The sequence below is a fragment of the Diuraphis noxia genome, unplaced genomic scaffold, assembly GCF_037042655.1.
Source record: "Diuraphis noxia isolate RWA-SAM2 unplaced genomic scaffold, SU_Dnox_SAM2 contig0002, whole genome shotgun sequence".
In the NCBI taxonomy this organism is placed as follows: Eukaryota; Metazoa; Arthropoda; class Insecta; order Hemiptera; family Aphididae; genus Diuraphis; species Diuraphis noxia.
Genome location: NW_028301712.1, coordinates 7,865,011 through 7,884,047, shown reverse-complemented (window position 1 = coordinate 7,884,047; position 19,037 = coordinate 7,865,011). Strand labels below are relative to the sequence as shown.

At 29.1% G+C, this 19,037-nt stretch overlaps 2 protein-coding genes across 7 annotated transcripts in view; one reads left to right on the top strand and one right to left on the bottom strand.

Annotated features, from left to right (window-relative positions):
• LOC107168197 (acetylcholine receptor subunit alpha-like) overlaps nt 1-1,517 on the top strand; it is a 67,396-nt gene extending 65,879 nt beyond the window's left edge. For both annotated transcript variants that reach the window (XM_089221635.1, XM_089221636.1), the window contains 4 exons: nt 52-198; nt 269-379; nt 474-672; nt 773-1,517. In XM_089221635.1, coding sequence (XP_089077761.1) covers nt 52-198; nt 269-379; nt 474-672; nt 773-976 — 661 coding nt within the window. In that variant the 3' untranslated portion in view covers nt 977-1,517. The remainder of the gene's footprint in view (nt 1-51; nt 199-268; nt 380-473; nt 673-772) is intronic.
• A 110-nt stretch (nt 1,518-1,627) lies between these two features.
• Nucleotides 1,628-12,704, bottom strand: LOC149058033 (aminopeptidase N-like). Of its 5 annotated transcripts, XM_089221630.1 has the most exons (15): nt 12,584-12,704; nt 10,600-10,769; nt 8,786-8,972; nt 8,150-8,427; nt 7,875-8,030; nt 7,457-7,768; nt 4,669-4,852; nt 4,154-4,576; nt 3,862-4,057; nt 3,483-3,763; nt 2,569-2,768; nt 2,344-2,511; nt 2,144-2,284; nt 1,980-2,061; nt 1,628-1,908 (listed from the first exon to the last, which is right to left on the bottom strand). In XM_089221630.1, the coding sequence occupies exons 3-15, from the start codon at nt 8,969-8,971 to the stop codon at nt 1,768-1,770; spliced, it is 2,748 nt and encodes a 915-aa protein (XP_089077756.1). In that variant the 5' UTR covers nt 8,972; nt 10,600-10,769; nt 12,584-12,704; the 3' UTR covers nt 1,628-1,767. The 5 variants fall into 5 exon arrangements, with proteins under 5 accessions (XP_089077756.1, XP_089077755.1, XP_089077759.1 ...); XM_089221629.1 differs by lacking the exon at nt 10,600-10,769 and having other exon boundaries at nt 12,584-12,677; XM_089221633.1 differs by lacking the exons at nt 10,600-10,769; nt 12,584-12,704 and adding an exon at nt 12,466-12,486.
• Between the last annotated feature and the right edge of the window lie 6,333 nt (nt 12,705-19,037).

The following is a 19,037-nucleotide window of genomic DNA, read 5'->3' as shown; positions in this document are numbered from 1 at the left end:
GTCACGTAAGCTGTGTAATATGTTTTTGAAGGATTGTAATTAATTTTTCAGTATATGTGTCACAGTCGTTGTGTTAAATATACATTTCCGATCTCCCACTACACATGTAATGTCACCTTGGGTTAGAAGAGTATTCATTCACATTCTACCGAGAATGTTAATCATGAGAAGACCGCACTACCAAATAGAAAGGAAGAGGTAATTGTGTAAACATAATGTGTGCAATCATGGTTCCAATAATAACAATAATACTGATGTAATGATTTAGTCTGATGGGAACATGTCATCGTATTATGTTGAGGACGTGCAATGGGCTTGAGCTTAGAGATCAAGATTCAGCAGATCAGTTAATGCACAGCAACGATGTATTTCCTGCCAGGTATAATTTAGTTCAAAGAATATCTATTTTAGTCACTATTTGTTTTTGTTATATCAGCTGAACTTTATATTTATATTTATGTTAATATTTATAGGGATTTAGAAAGCGGTGTAATTGGCTGTTGCGAAATACACGGCCCGATAATAGGATTACCCAGCTCATCCGAAATAAACCAAAATGCCCCAATTCGTAAGGGTAGAAAACATTGGCACGATTGTCCAGAACTTCATAAGGCGGTCGAAGGCGCTGCGTACATAGCTGATTACATAAAAAAAGAAGAAGAAGAAAAAAAGGTAAATATATGTAATTATTGTTTGAATAACAGTCAATTCAGCTTAATTGTTTAAATTTGAATATAAAATACAAATGTCTCAAATACATGATTTAATTTAGATTAAAGAAGATTGGAAATATGTGGCGATGGTGCTGGATAGGTTGTTTTTGTGGATATTCACGCTGGCCGTGACCATGGGATCAGCAGGGATAATTCTACAGGCACCCACTTTGTATGACAATCGGTTGCCAATCAATGTTCGATTGTCGGAAATACTTGCCAATACACCAACAGTTAAACAGAATTATAATAACATTATGTAGAGACGATAATTGCTCAATACGATCATTATTGGACGAGCCAGTGACATACAACACTAGTTCGGAAAAGCGAACGTTAGAGTTCTACTACCATCACAATAAGAACAAATCAGATATAACTTATATATTTTAAATTATATAAAGCATCATAATTAATAAAATGCGGGATGAGGGACCAACAAATCAAGGACTGCTGGTCGTAATGTGTACAATAGTGTCAATTCTGATATTAGATACTATTTTCATGTTCACAAAATTAGCAAATCACATAGATAGATATTTTTAGATAATTTATTTATAAATCAAATATTTATGAACAGTATAATATAATATATATAATATATTTATTTAAAAAAAAGTACATTAAATAGAACCTGAGATGGTTGTAAGAGAAATATTAATCTTCTCACCTATTATTTTTCTTGTAAAAAGAAACATATTATAAATCATGTTACCAAAAACAGGTAAAAAAACTTCATAGTAATATGTACATAGAATTATGTTACTTGTGAAAAATAAATGAATATATTTGATGGCGTTTAAATATGATGAGTTCAGTTTACTTCAGATATAAATAAACTATTTTGATCAGAAACTTTCAGCTTGTGATACATCTCATTAAAAAGTAGTAGGTAACTACGTCATATTATGAAGAAAAAAAATATATACTTAGCTAAAAATGTTTAATATATAAATATTTATTATTTCTATTAACCTTGTTTATGGATATTATATTGTGTAACAATTTTAATCGAAGAGTCTGTATTTAAGCCCGTTCGTAACATTGTTAATAATTATTGTACTATGTAATTTATGATTTTTTTATAATACTTCGATGTCCATTCAATATTCATCTTAATAGCCTCTATTGTCTGGTTGATAGCCAAATCAGCTCCTTCTAAATAACGTGACGATTTATTAATAAATGATTGGATCTGTAACAAAAAAAAAAAACACATCAATGAAACTTTTGATTTTTAAAAATAAAACTAATTATTTTTATCACCTCATCTAATTCTTCTTTAGTTTTCATTTGATTCCCTATAATTTGCACGTAACTACCAACAGCATCGCCTGAACATTGGTAGCTAAAATTTTACAAATTAAAATAATAATTATAAACTATCATCTTAATATTTTTGTATTAATAAACTTAAAATGGTAACATACAATTCATAAATAATTGAAACATTATGATACAAAAAGTCTTTTGCCATAGAAAATCCAACGTCATTGTTCGCTATGGCACTGAACACTGTCTCAGCGTCTTCCTCGCAAATAGTTGAATTATCAAGTGACCAATTCAAATATCTAACACAAAAATAATGTTTCACTGTGCTGTCCATATGACGCTAATATGATATTAATACCTGTTTAGTAACAAAGTTTCTAAACTACATCCTAATCCTAAGAGCATATCATATTTTTCAGAGTCCAAATTGGAACGCTGATAACGTTCCAATAAAAAGTTCCATTCGTCTTCACCTCCGTATTTTATCGCTTGACAGTAAATAACTGATTTCAGTTCTCTGGGCAATCTAATTTGAATTACAGTTTGTAATTAGTTCAATAAATTAAAAATTGATTTAACTCACATATTATTATTATCTGGATCCGTAATTTTCATCCATTTTCTAAACAAGTCCAGAGGTTGTTTCGTACAATTATTTATTTGGTAATAACATGCAGTTGATATTACTTTATATTTAAATACTATTCCTTCAAAATCGTCAAGTTCAACTGTCATGTCTTGGAATTTAGCATACACAGACGACATCATACGGTGCATATAGTTCTGAAACCACATTAATTTAAATTACAACAATACAATAAGTAAATACAACAGATTCATGTTCAAAATATTATAATAAAAATTAATATGGAATTTGGGACTTAAAAAAATATTGATTAACTGTATTACACGAGTACATTGAATCGTTATTGGATTACTGTTAACCATAAAAAAAACTCGTTAATAGTTATGTAGTGTACTAAATTAGGAAATTTTGTTTTGCATATTTTTGATTCTTCCATCTGAATATTAATCTTCTTAATGTTTAAATATACAACGTATAAGTAGAGCTACAGAAAGAACTAGTCTTGTGCACTGAAAAATGTACAAAGGAGGTGTATCAATTCAAAACTCGTAGTAATGATTTTAATATTCAATTCACATAGATCTGAAAATTTTAATTAATACTAATTTTTAGGAGTTGACTAAATCCCTAAAAATTAACTTACAATTGAAATCGTTATATCAATACTAATTTCCAGAAATTACCCAGATTATTAAACGATTCCGGGGTGAGCAAAATATCAGTATCTTGGTTTGCTTACGATGAATTGTCGGGTCTATGAAACCATACATCTTTCTTACTCTAAACTGTATGTTATTAATGATTTTTAACGTCTATTCAGCTGTGTTATTTATGGATATATTAATAGATAATTTATTAAAAGCACTAACTTTTATAGTTAATAATTAAATAAAAATTGCCTTTAAATTTACTCGATATATTTTTTGGTTTGGAGTCCATTTCATTAATTTATATATCCACAACCAACCATCTAATGCAGCACTCCACGGTGCAAATTCGTTTTCATGTTTAAGATATTTCAAAAGTTTAAACGTGATTTCATAGTCAATATCACCAACTCGTGAAAAGAATAATGAATCGTCGATCAGCTGTACTCGGTTTAACTTGTGTATAGTTTTGTATTTGCTCGGATTGTTCAACGTAGAAACGATACCCATCCAGTTTCGTGTATCGTATAAGACTCTGAATAAACCTAAAAAAAAAAAATATGAAAATTATAGATTTTAATTATTTGTCAAGTGTCTATAACGATTTGATTCAATAAATTAAAGTCTATAATATGAGACCTACCAGCCATCTGCATGTTATAGATGACCCACTCGTTGTCTTTAGGTAGTGGCGTGGTGAGGTTGTTGTTTTCGCAATTCAACCACGTATCAGCTTTTGTTTGGTTAAAGTCAGCTTCCTTAGAAGTAGTCATAGTAATTGGTATCCACCAACAGGTTTTATTTTCGGTACCGTTTGATTTGATCATCAGAAACCGTTCCTGTAATACGTGTATGATAAAATATTCAAATATCTTGTATTTTTTCAATAAACATGTTATAATAAGAAAGCCAATTATTATTGTTCATGAGTTTACCTGTGATAAAGTAACCGTATCTGTGGAATAATCACGGACAACTTTCAATACGGGATAACCGGCTTGCAACGTCCATGTGTCCATTATTTGTTTCACGGTGAGAGTTTTGTCCAAAGTTCCTTGGCGGTGAGCTTCCTCTGTCAATGAACTCCACAGATCGTCCTGTTCGACGTTGGAAAACTTATGTTTTTTTATGTAATTCCTAATGCCTTGTTTGAACGTATCTTCACCAAGGAACATGTTCATCATGTGTAATAATAATGAACCCTTAGTGTACAATATATCGTCGAAAATCATTTCTATTTCATCAGGACTTTCAACATCCAACGATACGGGGTGTGACGATTGGAGTGAATCAATTTCCAAAACGATTAAAAAGTTTTGGAAGATATCAAATTGGATATAGTTCCATTTTGGATACAGCTATATAGTATAAAATAAAAATAGCATAACAATATGATCATGTTTTGCAAAATAAATTAGAAATTCAACCGTCTGACGCTAATGAAACTTACGAAATCTACTCCTCGGGCTTCTTCGTATGTGGCAAATCCTTCATTCAACCAAAGGTCGTTCCACCATTTCATGGTAACGAGATTACCGAACCATTGGTGAGCAAGTTCATGAGCGATATTTACTACTACTTCTTTTACGTCATGAATTATAGCCACGTCCAGATCAATTAAGAATTCGGTCTCTCTAAATTAAGGTTCAATATGGTTTTAAAATTTTATTTGCAATATCTTCATTAACATATTTTTTGGTAAATTTGAACTGACTAAAGTTTTTACGATATATTTTACAGTTTTTGCCTTCTTCAGCAATTTTTTTCATCTAATTATTATTTTTCATTTTTGATATCTTTAATTTTATCATAATACATTATTATGGGGTTTTATCGATTCTGCCGTTTTAATACCAATTCCGCCCGATATTTGTTTATATTGATTCCGCCAGCCATCGATTCCAGCGAGTTTTTTTATTCATTGATTCCGTCGGCTATCAATTTTGGTGGATATTCGTTAATGTTGATTCCACTGACTGTATTTTTTTTAATCAATAGTGTAGGTATAAGATCACCTACTTTACCATATTTTTTTTAAATTTAAATATAAACATTTCAAAAAACAATTCAAACATTCTCGTAAGTAAAATTTATTAAAATAGTAAAATAATATGTTTAAAATATGTTTTAAAATTTGTATAGCTAATTCCAAAACAGCGAAAATAATAGAGTAAAAATAAAATAAATAATAGTAAATAGTAATTAAAATGTAATAATAATATTAATTGATTTATTTTTTAGAATAGTTCTTTAATGCCAGTTTTATATACTTAAATCTATCAATTTTTTTATTTTAATATTCTTCAAAAATGTTCTATATATTTATTTTTTCTTTCATAATTTTTATTTTTACTTATTTTATTATTATTGAGCCCTCTTATTATCATATATGTTATATGTATCAATTTGAATCTTTAAATTTAATACATGCGTAAATAAAAATATATTAGAATGTGCTTTGTTGAGTTGAGCATTCCCTAATATTATGCGTTTCTAATAATATCAATGTACCTACGTGGAACAAAATATGTCTACAATTTTATAGGTTATATTGATTAAGATATATGAAAACCGATGCAATTAAGTACAGCGGAATCAATAGATTTTTTACAGGGAAAAATGTTAGGTATTAGCATTTAATGAGTTTTTGGTTCGGAAAGTTTTTTTTTTTATAATGCATAAAGAACTTCTGTTCGTAAATTGTGTTTTAATTTTTAATAATTTGACGACAAGTGACTACCAATATAAATGTATACATTAATGAGTGCTAAATTGTCCAATGTTTATTCTGACAAATAAATATGGTACTTTTAAATGTGACAGTCCAATACACTTTATTATTAAATTTACGCTTATTGCAGTTATTATGAAGATACACTTTAATTTAAAAAGCTATAAACTAAAACCTAATAATCCTAATAATCCGAATAACAATAATCAAAAAAGAATTGAATTAGTAAATATGTTATTGAAATATCACCGGCATATTAGAATTATTATACATAATATGCATAATATACTAAATGAGAAAAATTGATTTTCTGTAAAGGATTTAATAGCCATAATAATTATGTTTGAATATTATGATAAAGCACTTTTAAGAAGTTCATAATGTTTAAATTAAATGCTGGTATTTATTTTGTGTTTATGACATTAATTATTACAGTATTTATGGAAACTTATTAGTATTGGTGATAAGAGTAAAGTCCCCGGCCCCCCTCGAGTCAGTGAGTTTGTTTTAGACAAATTCATACTTTCCCCATCCAGAAATAGTTTTAAGTATACCATTGTCTAATGTATATAGTTAATGTAAATAAATATTTTTGGAGTTAAATTACTAATTTTCATAAAGTGCTTAAATATTTTAACGAGTTTTTGATTTGTTGGTGAGTGGTAGGAGGTGGGAAGGAGAGTATTGTATCATATGAGAATACAAACACAATGAAACAATTTGTATAGTCTAATAAATTTACATAATTAAAAACAATTTCCACAGACTGAGTGCTATAAGAAAACAACTTATGATGTTTTACAGTAATTTTAATTACATTTCAGAAGAAACCGCAATATTCGCGATTAGAATATTGAAAAACTAGTGAATGGATTTTGTTCATTAGACATTAGGTACCTAATGTTTATCGTTAGATTTTATATAACATCAACAACTTCGATTTTCATCAAAAACTTCATTGAAAAGAAATTATTTTTAGAGATTGTTTACATTATGACTATACATTGTGCATATTTTTCCAATTTTCTGTTTACATAAAGGTAATATGCACGTTGCAATACTATTAATTATTTAAAAACCTTATACATATTTCATTTTACAATGATATACGATTTTTGTGGCTTGGTGAAGTGCGGTCGTACGCTCAATCTGCGGAAACGCATTGAGCGTACGTACCGGCCGCAGTTGCTAGCTCCCGGATGGGTGACCACCCGGGATTTTTAGCAACATATCCTTGCCACACATACATAAACACGCGTTACAACCCTACCCACTTAAAAACCTACAAACAAATACAAAAATAATCCCTACCGTACCACCCCACACCCAATGGTCTATGTTACCGCGGGTTCCCATAAAAAAAAAAGAAAAAAAATATATACGATTTACAAACACTATATTTTAGTGTGTTGATTATGTAATTGCATATCGTATAAAAATATCAATATATTTTATTATAACATATAATATTATATTACATTTGTGTTTTTAAATGCTTGTTTCGTACTTAAATGTGATGAGACCCCAATTTTCCATAGCATCGTTAGAAAAATCCGGTATGGCCGCCATGTCTTGTTTGGGCAATGGAAATTTTTCGTCAAAATAATCCTCATAGTATTTCAACACCTTTGGTCCCAACTCGTTGGCAAGTTTTGTTTGGTTGGCCGCATCTTTTCTAGCTATTACACAAAATTCCACTTCATTATCACCACTATCCGTTTTAAAGTATGCGAAATCTGACACCATGTATGCTACTAAATAAGTAGACATCAGTGCAGATTCATTGAATTCGTCGAAAACATAATCTGGCTTTGAAGGTCTACAACATGAAATTACCACATTTATAACGATGACATCAATTGTATATTTTTTTTGCGATCAACAGTATTCTTTCAATTTTATAATCCTGTATCAATTAGACTTACAAGGTCGTTTGGTTCATAAATTCCATATTACTAATCGCAGTCAATCCTTTTTTGTGACCCAATCTTAATTTGAAGGTTGCTTTAAACGCAGGCTCGTCAAAACAGGGAAAAGCACTTCGTGCGTACGTTGGTTCAAACTGTGTTACCGCTATCCATCTGGGACATAATAATATAATATATGAGTGGTGTAGTGAAAGGAAGAAAATCATAAAAAAAATTTGTATTCTATATGTTATGCGTGCTCTGCACTTTATCAATAAAATAAAAATGTGTACCTTGTTTGATTGCTCTCCTTGTCCACATAACTACTCTTATAGTAACCTTCTAAATTGTCGGTGATGTTTCCCGTAAATGGTATTGTCAGCACATATTCGTCACACTGCTTAAAGTATACGGTTGACTTGATGTACATAAGATCTTTGTCCGGATCAAATGATACATTATCCACCGGGATGACATTTTCACCACCGTTGGAAACAACAACACTTTTGTTATTGATGTTCAAACTTTTCGAATGCAGTACTATTGTGTCAGTAGCTTCTATGCAACAAATCTAAATACATTAATAATATTTTAAGTGAAGTTAGAATAAACTATTGTTATTTTTGTAGTTTTAGTAAAATTAATGTAAGATGTTGTTGTTGGTAGCTGTAGTAAGAAAATTCAACTCTGAAATAACCGACAAAAATTATACTTTTTCTAAAATATTCAAATAAATTTAAAAGAATTTACAATATTTTGACCTGTATATGATATCTTATAAGATATTATTTAAAATTAGAAAAGTGTTCTACAAAAATGAATATGTTTTGTTTTTATTTTAAAATGTCATATATTTCTAAACACTGCCTTTTCTGAAAATGTTGAATATTTATTTGTTAATGTGACTTGTATCACGGATTGGTACTCACGTGAATATCAACTTCTCCTTCAAACCAAAATTCATCTTCCAAGTACGTGGTCACGTTCAGTTGATATTTGACAGGCTTAAAATTAGTTGGCAATTTGTATTCGGAACTTTTGTTTGAATTATCAACCGATCCCATGAGGGACAGCGCGATGATAAAATATATCATTTTAAAGCCCTTGAACTCCATTCTAAACAGATTTTAAACAAGCACAAACATAAATAGGTAATAGTAGTTAATATAATTAGGGATGGGGGTTGTCTGGCTAAAAATCTAGTTGTCGAAGGTTTTGTGATCGAAAAGTCATCTGGTCGAACACATTTTTTATCGAAAAATATAATATCGAGAATTCAGATGGTCGAAATGTTATGTAATCGAAATATGTTATGGTCGAAAAATATATATTTTTAGTTAAATATTTTTTAAAAAAAAACACAATAGTAAATAATTAAAAATTAACTAAAATAGGTATAAACCTACCGGGGGAAAGATGATGATTACCTGCCATTTTATATTTATTATTTGTTTTACTGATATTTAATTTCGGTAACCTAACTTCTTAACTCTAACTTTATTAATAGTTTAATGAATCATTCTATATAATAAGTTATTAATAAACGAGTTATTTTTTATTTTTATTTTGATATATAGGCAAATTATATAGAAAATAACATTTTTATTTTTAAAAATAAAATGCATGGCTTTCAATGGCCACAAACCCGTATTTTTCTCTTACATATAAAATTATTAATTTAATAACTATGTTAATAACACACTGATATATAAAACAAACCTAATCCAAGATTATTGATAACTTTGTACATATAAGTGTCCAAAGCCTCCACCAAATATGCAATGTAGTTGGGGGACCTTGTTAAGATATTAGTTATCCAGGGAAGGTTTATTATCGATAAGTTTTCCGTAGCTGGGGGTTAGAACACTGTGTATGAGGTGATTTATCAATAATAAGACACGTTTGGTTTGGGAAATGGACAATCGACCGACAACCAATCGACCGACAGGACAATCGACCGACAACCAATCGACCGACAGGACAATCGACCGACAACCAAAATACCGACAAGACTATTAACCGACAGGGTCGATCGACCGACAACCAAAATACCGACAAGACAATCGATTGACAATAATATAACATGTTTAATATGGTAAAAATTGTTTAATGATAAAGTAAAAATAAAGTTAATAATAGTATATGTTAAATAATATAATAAATTTAAAAAAATATTCTTTACTTTCTTAACTGGTTCTTAACTTTTGTCTTCCATCAATTAAAATTGTGGACGCACGTCCTTTACATTTATAAAGCACTTTTTTCTCAAAATTTCAGTAAAAGAGATCGTTTCTATTTTTATCTTTTACCATCAAATATCCATTTACTTCTAATTTTTCTCGGCCTTGTTGTGACGGGACAATATTGCAATATTCCTCCATTATACTTATATAAAATACGCACAGAGACTGCGTGTATCTTCGTCGGATCAACTAAATTTACACAGGTGGGAAAAGGTATCGCGCGTTAATTGAGTTCTCGTTGTCGTGCGATAAAATTTTTCGATTAGATAAAACCATTAAACGAATCGGAACTGCTTATCCATTTCTGGACTAATATTTATATCTAAAATGTTCTAACATCCGATAATTTCGGTATAAACCACATTATTCTGAGGCTTAGTTTTAATTTAAAAAAAAACCGTTTTCTTTGTAATATACATTATTAACAATAATATACCAATATTATACATTATGCACAGATTTTAAAACGAGAATATAAATATAAAGTGAAATTAAATTACAATATATTATATTATTGTCAATCGATTGTCTTGTCGGTATTTTGGTTGTCGATCGATCGACCCTGTCGGTTAATAGTCTTGTCGGTATTTTGGTTGTCGGTTGATTGTCCTGTCGGTCGATTGGTTGTCGGTCGATTGATCCAGACCCCATAAAATAAATAAAAATGTATCTGCAAGAGACGATGAATTATTTAAAAAGTTTTTGAATACTAAAAACAAAGTACACACATAACAAAAACTATCTAGATAACGTAAAAATTATCTTTTAACTTTTATCTAGATAAGAGATATATCCAGAGTATCTTTTACTTATACTGATCTTTTTGAATTTTTCTGTCGAAAGATAATAGATATTAAATCAAACAAACTGGTGATTTATTTTTTTAATTTTAATTAATTTTCTTTTTGTTAAAATAAGATTTTATTATTATATTTAGTCTTTTGTCATAATTGTAGAAAGAATAATAATTGAAATATGTGAACTGTGAGTAGCGACGGGTTAATAACTAGTAATAGCAATAATTGAATTGCTAATTATAAACATAATCGATGATCAATCGACCGTTGGAAAACCAGTTATATTATCCAGAATATTCAATTCGTTTAACGGTTCAAATTGTATAAACTAACGAATTGAAAAACATAAAATAAATAATAAAATATTTCAGATTAAGACAACAGTGTTATACAGAAATGTACAAGTGTAATTTGGAAGAATCAATGTTAACAAAATTAAAAAAATAACATTTCAAACCTTGAAAACCAAACAGTCATAAGTAAAATATCCCGAATTATGTATCCCTATAAATAAACCTATGCATCTACGATATAATATTAACCCAATAAAACTAAATTAAAAAAATTATAATTTTAGGTTTTATAATATGGGTGGTTAAAAATATTGGGGAAATTAACACTTTATATTCAAGATATGGGAGAGAATTGAAAAAAACTTGAAATACAATTTATTGATGACAGTGATGAAGCAAGGCTTCAACATTCTAAAACAAAAATCAAACCTTTAATATTTATACATTTTCTAAATAACTCTTATGTTATGAAATGAAAAAACCAATAAATTTTTTGGCGAAAAAAACTTGATAATTACAATAGAAAGTGCGCGAATTAACGAATATCAATATAAAAAAAGCTGGTAAGTCGTAGATTACGCTCTGCTGTACAATAGGTTACAAATGGGTTACTGTAATGGATGGAATTAAATTTGAATCCAATGATATTATTATTTAATTTTGTTGATGTTACTGTTTAGTATTTAATGCTTATTTTATAGCTTCAATTAAAGTATATTTGTATATTTTAAAATTTTATAATATTACTTAACGAATACAAACAATTGATCAAAATATTAATTTTGTATTTTAGAAATTGAAACTTAAAGATTCTACCATAGCAAATTCTTTAGCACCTAAATATTAAGACTCCTGAACCTGTATACCTTCTTCGTCTTTTACTTCAGTTAATATAAGAATTAATGACATACCTAATATATTTTGTTAACCGTGTGTTATCTCATAGTGAAATTCATACAGTTATAAATATTAAATAATATATGGACACCAAATAAACTTTAATTTTCTCATACATGAAAACTTCGATAAAAATAAAAAAGGGCAAACGAGCAAATTTCAATTTAATTGGTTATTAAGATGGCGATGGTTAGCATACTCTAAAAAAGAAGACGGTGCGTTTTGTGAACTTTGTGTTGCTATTTCTAAATCTGAAGTCCATAAATGGCCAGAAACTTGGTGCTTTGGTTATAAATAATTTCGATAATTGGAAACACGCTATAGAAACATTAATTACTAAACATGATAAACTAAATTATCATAGAAGTGTAATAGATACCGATAATTTTTTAAAAACGAGGAATAATCCAAGCATATCCATTGAAAATCAATATCTATAATTGTATCTAACAGCACGTATAGTAAACAAGTAAATGAAAACAGGATAAAAATTTTACCTATAATTGAAGTTATTATTATATGTGGTCTTCTAGAACTTGCAATACGAAACAAAATAAAAATGATGTTTAGTTTAATTAATAACTTGTAAATTTGATCATAAATTTATTTTTAACCCCCCCCCCCCACAACCAGAAAAAAAATCATATCTACGCCCCTGGTTGAACCAGACGGATTTTTGTAAATGCAAATATTATTATAATTTATTAATAACTAGTAACTTTAGTAACTAGGTATGTGTAGTGTAAACATAGAACAATAATTTAGAAGCGACAGTTTAGCATCTGATTGTATGTTAATTATTTATTAGGTAATTGTTATTTCGAGGGAAAATGATATACGTAACAAATAACAATAATTATACGTTTTGTAATAACGAGTCCCTGTTCTCTATAAAATATGCTATAATCTCTTATACATTATATTATAATATCAAGTAAATTAGTTGTTTACGTCAATATTTTAAGAATGAAATTTTATATACATTTATATATTGTATTTTACAATACATTAAAAAAATTTTTTAATACAAACTCTACTACTCTAGTACAACCATACGTTATATTTATATACTATTTTAAACTTTTAAAGAATTATCTTTTAACTTTTTCTTTAATCTAGATAAAAATATAGGTTATCTTTTCCAACACTTATAGTTGTACATCCTTTCTGGCACACTTGTTATGCAAAAATTACCCGACATCGTGCACAAACGATCTGCGCAAACAGAAGTTCAAAATTCCGAATCAGTGGGGGGGGGGGGGGGGTTTAGAAATGGGTCCGATTTTAAAAGCTCATCGAATAAACGAATTTTAATTGTCATTATATACGTAGTTTAAAATGCATTATGACATAATCCATTGTATTATACTCATTAAATTTAATTATTACATTATATCTAATATTAACACTAGGACCAAATGTTTATATGTGAAGAACTATTAGGAAAATATTTTTAAGCACAAGTGTTATTTTGTGATTTACTACCAACATTTGTAATTTTAAATGTTTTATGTACATTTTAATATACAGTAAATTATAGGTATATTTAACCAGGCTCTATTATTAATTGTAATATTAGAAGTGAAATGAAAAAGCAATGTATTACATATTTGTATAATAATTTAACAATGCAATCAAATTAAACTACAAAATTCAGGAAATACTCATATTTTCTAGTGGCTGACATATTTTGTAATTTTGTTTTGTAGACCATAGAGCACAGTGCACACTTGTACATTCGTAGTGCACATATAAATAGGCCATAGGTTCTGTAGGTATTTAACCAAAAAATAGGTTTGAGTAAAATACAACACGTAAATTGATTGCATACAACTTGGTTTCGAATTGTTTATTAGAAGTGAAACATCAATTATAAATGCTTATGGAATAAATAGATTTTAATTGTCATTGTAGGTAATTTAAATTATACCATGCACAGATAATATTACAAAATTTATTCGTTACTAGCTGGGGTTACCCGGTCTTCGCCCGGGCCATCATTCGATTATCTATAGATATTTTATAGTTATTTTTATTTAATGGCAGTTGTTAATATTATAAACTTGATGTATATAAATAATTTTAAATATAAACGATTATCCATTGATGGTCTGGGTTCGTCTAGTTTTTCCGCTTTATCATATTTCAACGAGTACCATTCATAGAAACTGATATATAATATATATTTTATTTAATAAAAAGTATATTTTTTCCACTTAAGAATTTTAATCAATTAGTAAGTAATTTGAATAAAACTAGAGTTGGATCTATACATTTTTGAAAAAAATTGTATTTAACAATTTGCTTTTCTCAAGGTTTTTCTTATATGGTTACACTGTTTAGTCAACGGGAAGATGGCAGCCACATTTTTGAGTACCTATAAGGTATCTGTTCGCGCCGGCGGTAGTGTCGTAAGAGTCCGTCCAAACCGACCGTCGCTCAAACCCACACACACACGCACATTATTATATTGTTTTTATTTTTGTATTAATTACGTGATTGTGATGAGTTATTATGTAATATGTAGATTAAGTAATAAACGCGTTTTCGGTCGCCGCCGGTTCACCTGTGCCGACTTAATTAACACGGCCGTCGTGACTTTTTAGTCTATGTACCATACGTTGTCCAGTCAACAGCGGCGTGCACAAAAATATTTTAATTCTAAGTCGCGAATCGACACCTTTATTGTTGTGCGGGCGCTAATCGCCACTTTTTTATAATTGCGTGGGCGCGAATCGCCAACCTCTATATTACGTCGCGAATCGACACTTAAATATTGTATCATAAATTGTTAGCATCGGTGTGCGTAAAATATTTTTTATTATAATTGTGCGGCGCTAATCGCCATTTATTTATTATACCTCTGAGGCGCGAATCGCCATTTACTTTTTATATTGTGTATCATGTGTCGCTAATCGACACATCATATTAAATAATGTGTGGGCGATTAGTCCACCTTCTATTTTTTGTAATTGGCTCAATTCAGGGCTGGATTAAGGCCCAATGCCGCCATGGAGCAAACATTTTTTGCCGCTCCTCCAGCCACCACCCCCTCCACCACCACCAAAAAAACCATAAAAAAACATGAAGTAATATGTAAGTATTTATTTATTTATTATCTAAGTATTTATATCAAAATATTTTATATTTCATATTTATGGTAAATAGTTAAAATAAAATAATTCTGAATTTAAATATCTTTTTTTCTGGATTTCATTGTGGCAAATTGATGAATCAGTTCTTCCCACTTCATGTTTTTCACCAAATCTGATTCCATGCACAATATCGACAAGTTTGACATTTTTTCATGTATAAGAGATGATCGCAAATAATTTTTTACACGTTTTAAAACAGAAAAAGATCTTTCACCACTTGCATTTGAAGAAGGAAGAGTACAAATAATTCTTAAAATAATCTCTATATTTGGAAACGATGTTTCTAAAGAAGATGTAATTAATGTTTTATGTAATGCAGCAAATGATAATTTACATTCTGTGGGAAAATCTTTAACAATGCTCTTGAATTGTATTAATTCTTCTTCAAAATCTGTTTCTATATCTAAATGATACAGTTCAACAAGATTTTTACCTTGTATTCGAATACTTTCCAATGTCTCATTTTCTAAGTTTAATAGAAATCCAAATCTATTATTGATTTCAATATAAACTTCCATTCTTTTATTTAATTGAAAAACAATTGTGTCAATTATCACCAAAAAAGTTTCAATTTTCATTTTTTCATTTCCGGTGAAATTAATTTCATCTGAGCTCAAATCATCGATATGAAACGTTGATTTTTTTTTGGTTCTGGATGTTTCCCATGAAAATAATTCACTGCCGCATCGAATTTGGGCCTCTTCTAAAAATGTATGAAATGAACTTCTCATATTTTCAATATAATCTTTCAATGAACGATATAGAGAAATAACTATTGATAAATCAATATTTTCCGATTGTAATGTCTTTGACGTAGCATAAAAACGTTTTAAAATTGGACTCCACATAGATAATAAAAATGAAAATTCCAAACTATTAATTTTTTTATGAATTGAACGTGCTTCATGACATATGGCTGGTCTCTGGTTTTTATCTAAATATATTTTTTCTAACGACTGTAGTATTTCTTTGTATCCTTCATTAAGGGATTTACAAACATCATATCTTGAAGACCACCTCGTTTTACATAAATTTTTTATTGTTAATGAATCTGGAGTTTTATCAAGACATTTTTCTAAAGTTTCCCAACGACTCGTTGAACCAGAAAAGAAATTATATATCATTTGTGTATTGTAAAAAAAACGTGTCCCCTCACTAGTAGCTTCAGCAGCATTTTGGCCTACCAAGTTTAACGAATGAGCTGCACATGGAACGTACAATGCTTGTTTAGATGTACGTTTTATACGCGCTTGCAGCCCATTGTATATGCCCGACATATTATCAAAATTATTAGTTTCAGCTAATGAATCAATAATAGATAGACTACTAGAATTAAGTTCGTAATTGTTGAGTTTTTCTACAACTTCGTCGTTTTGAACACTTGAATATGAATCCTAAAACCAAAGAATAAAACTGTGACGTCGAACAACAAAATTGAATTCAATCAGTGGCGGTTTTGGGGGTGAGGCAAGTGAGGCGGTGCCTCACTTAAAAATTTAGTAAGAGGAATATGTTTTTTAAACATATTAGACATAGTATATATTTTTTTCATTTGTATAATATATTATTAATGTTCTGAATTTTGTCATAGAAAAATGTCAAAACAGAATATTAGATTTTAATACAAACATCATTCTGTAGTTAATAGTAATTAATAATATGGTATCAGTTTATACGGGTGTAAGGACTACGCGGAGCACGGGGCACAGGTTGTTTCAGGCTAAAATTATACGCGATTTTGTTGCCCGCCGCCCGGTGTCGACTGTGGTCTCGTAATCTTCCAACCGTACCCGTAAGAGCGACCGCTGACGGTGCCTCTCACGTGTAGTTGTATTTAATATTACTGAATAATACGATCCCGCACGCACACGAGCCGTACGCATAGCACATGCACTTCATAGGCGACGATTGAGGCGGCATGTAAACATTGGCTCGGCCGAAAAAGTACACAATAATTATTGAATTATCATCAGTGTTGGTGACACTGCGTAAAAATCAGCTAAACGACGCGCGACGTACAATTACAACACTGCAGTTATCTTCTATAGGGGAGATTAGTCGTTACGTCACAATCTATAATGATAACGCGTCTGGTTCCAAACAAACTGTTATCACGGTTCATTCCATAAGAAATGCATTGACCGTTTATTTTTTTTAATTCTTTTGGTTTTTTCATCATTTAAAATTGCTTTCTTAGTTATAAAACTGATTTTATAGTATTGTATGCATATTAAAATATATATATTTAACCAATATTTATGTAGGTAGATTCACTTTTATATTTAAAACTTATATCCTAAAGCAAGCATGTCAAACGCTGAGCGGACTCTGTTCGTTTTTCAATTGATTTGCATAGTTTTCTGTTCAATATTCTTGGCCCAGTTTATTCTTAATGTTTGACATGCTTGGTCAAAAGTTAGATATAGCATATAATAATATTTAATTGGTATACATTATATTATTATATGTTCAGTAGTGTTCAAATTATTGATTATTTAGCATAAAAAAAAAATTAAATTTTACTTATTTATTTGCTGTTTAGTGTTAGAATTTGTTTATATTTAATTTTTAACACAAATAACATAAAATCTTTACAATGTACCTACTTATATTTTCTAGTTACTTTAAAACATGGCATCAATAATAAAAATTCATAAGATAATTGAATTTATTAGTGATTCTAAGATTATTGCTAAAGGCGAAAACCATTTTGAAAGTGGAAATGTCCACAGTTGCAATTATGTTTTGGGAATTTTAAAAGGAAATGTGCATTCTAGCATGAAAAATAAATTAAATGATGTTGAGGTGAACTTAGTTTTTATTAATTGATTTAGATTTCATTGAGGTTGTGCAATTACTAATGTAAAAATAACTAGGTATATAACTTTTTAAGATTGATCAAACATCTCTAGTTGTGCCTCTATTATTTTACAAAATTATAAATTATATTACACATTTACAAGATTTTTCTTTCTTAATATTTCAGATTTGTATAAAGAATAATTCTGTAGAATATGCTAAATGCTCATGTGCAGTAGGACAAACTAAATGTAGCCATATGATGGCTTTATTATTACATGCCCATAAACATATATCGGTAACTGACTCTGAATGCTCTTGGAAAAAGAAAAGAAAAGTTGATGATGATATTGTTAAATCTATCGATGATCTCTACCCAGATAATTTCTCTATAATTAAAAGTACTAACTGCGATTTAAAAAAACTATGTTTTGAAAAGCTTAAACTAAGTAACCATATAGTAGGATTTTCTTGGTTACTGAAACCAGAACCTATTAACCATTTAAATGATATTGTAAATTTACCACCATTAGAGTCTATACTATTTTCTAAAGAATTTGAATGTGCTATCAGTAAAAAAGAATTTATTTCTAATTTATTTAAATTAGACCAAAATAAAATAGAAAAAATAGCTAAAAAAAAAAATAAAAATAAAGCCAGTTTAAAAAATAAGAAATCAATTTTTAAAGGGTTAAAAACCAAAAGAATCAAAAAAAATAAACGGTCAATGCGTTTCTTATGGAATGAACCGTGATAACAGTTTGTTTGGAACCAGACGCGTTATCATTATAGATTGTGACGTCACACTAATCTCCCCTATTCGTATCGAATTGTTTAATCATAGTCTGTGCTTGTATTGTCGTCTATCTGCTATCTCTACTACCTATTCTACTAATCACTTTCTAATCTTTTCAACATGTCAATTTGTTTAATGTATTATAAGTTTGTGTTTTTATTATATATATATATATATAATATATATATAATATATATATAT

What these genes read in the sequence shown, in the direction of transcription:
- LOC149058033 (XM_089221630.1), bottom strand. Translation starts at nt 8,971, where the DNA reads ATGGAGTTCAAGGGCTTTAAAATGATATATTTTATCATCGCGCTGTCC. An exon ending in TGGGGTCTCATCACATTTAA is followed by an intron (nt 4,853 to 7,456) that starts GTACGAAACAAG and finishes ACCTTAATTTAG; the next exon opens with AGAGACCGAATTCTTAATTG. An exon ending in GAAACTTTGTTACTAAACAG is followed by an intron (nt 2,285 to 2,343) that starts GTATTAATATCA and finishes TTTTTGTGTTAG; the next exon opens with ATATTTGAATTGGTCACTTG.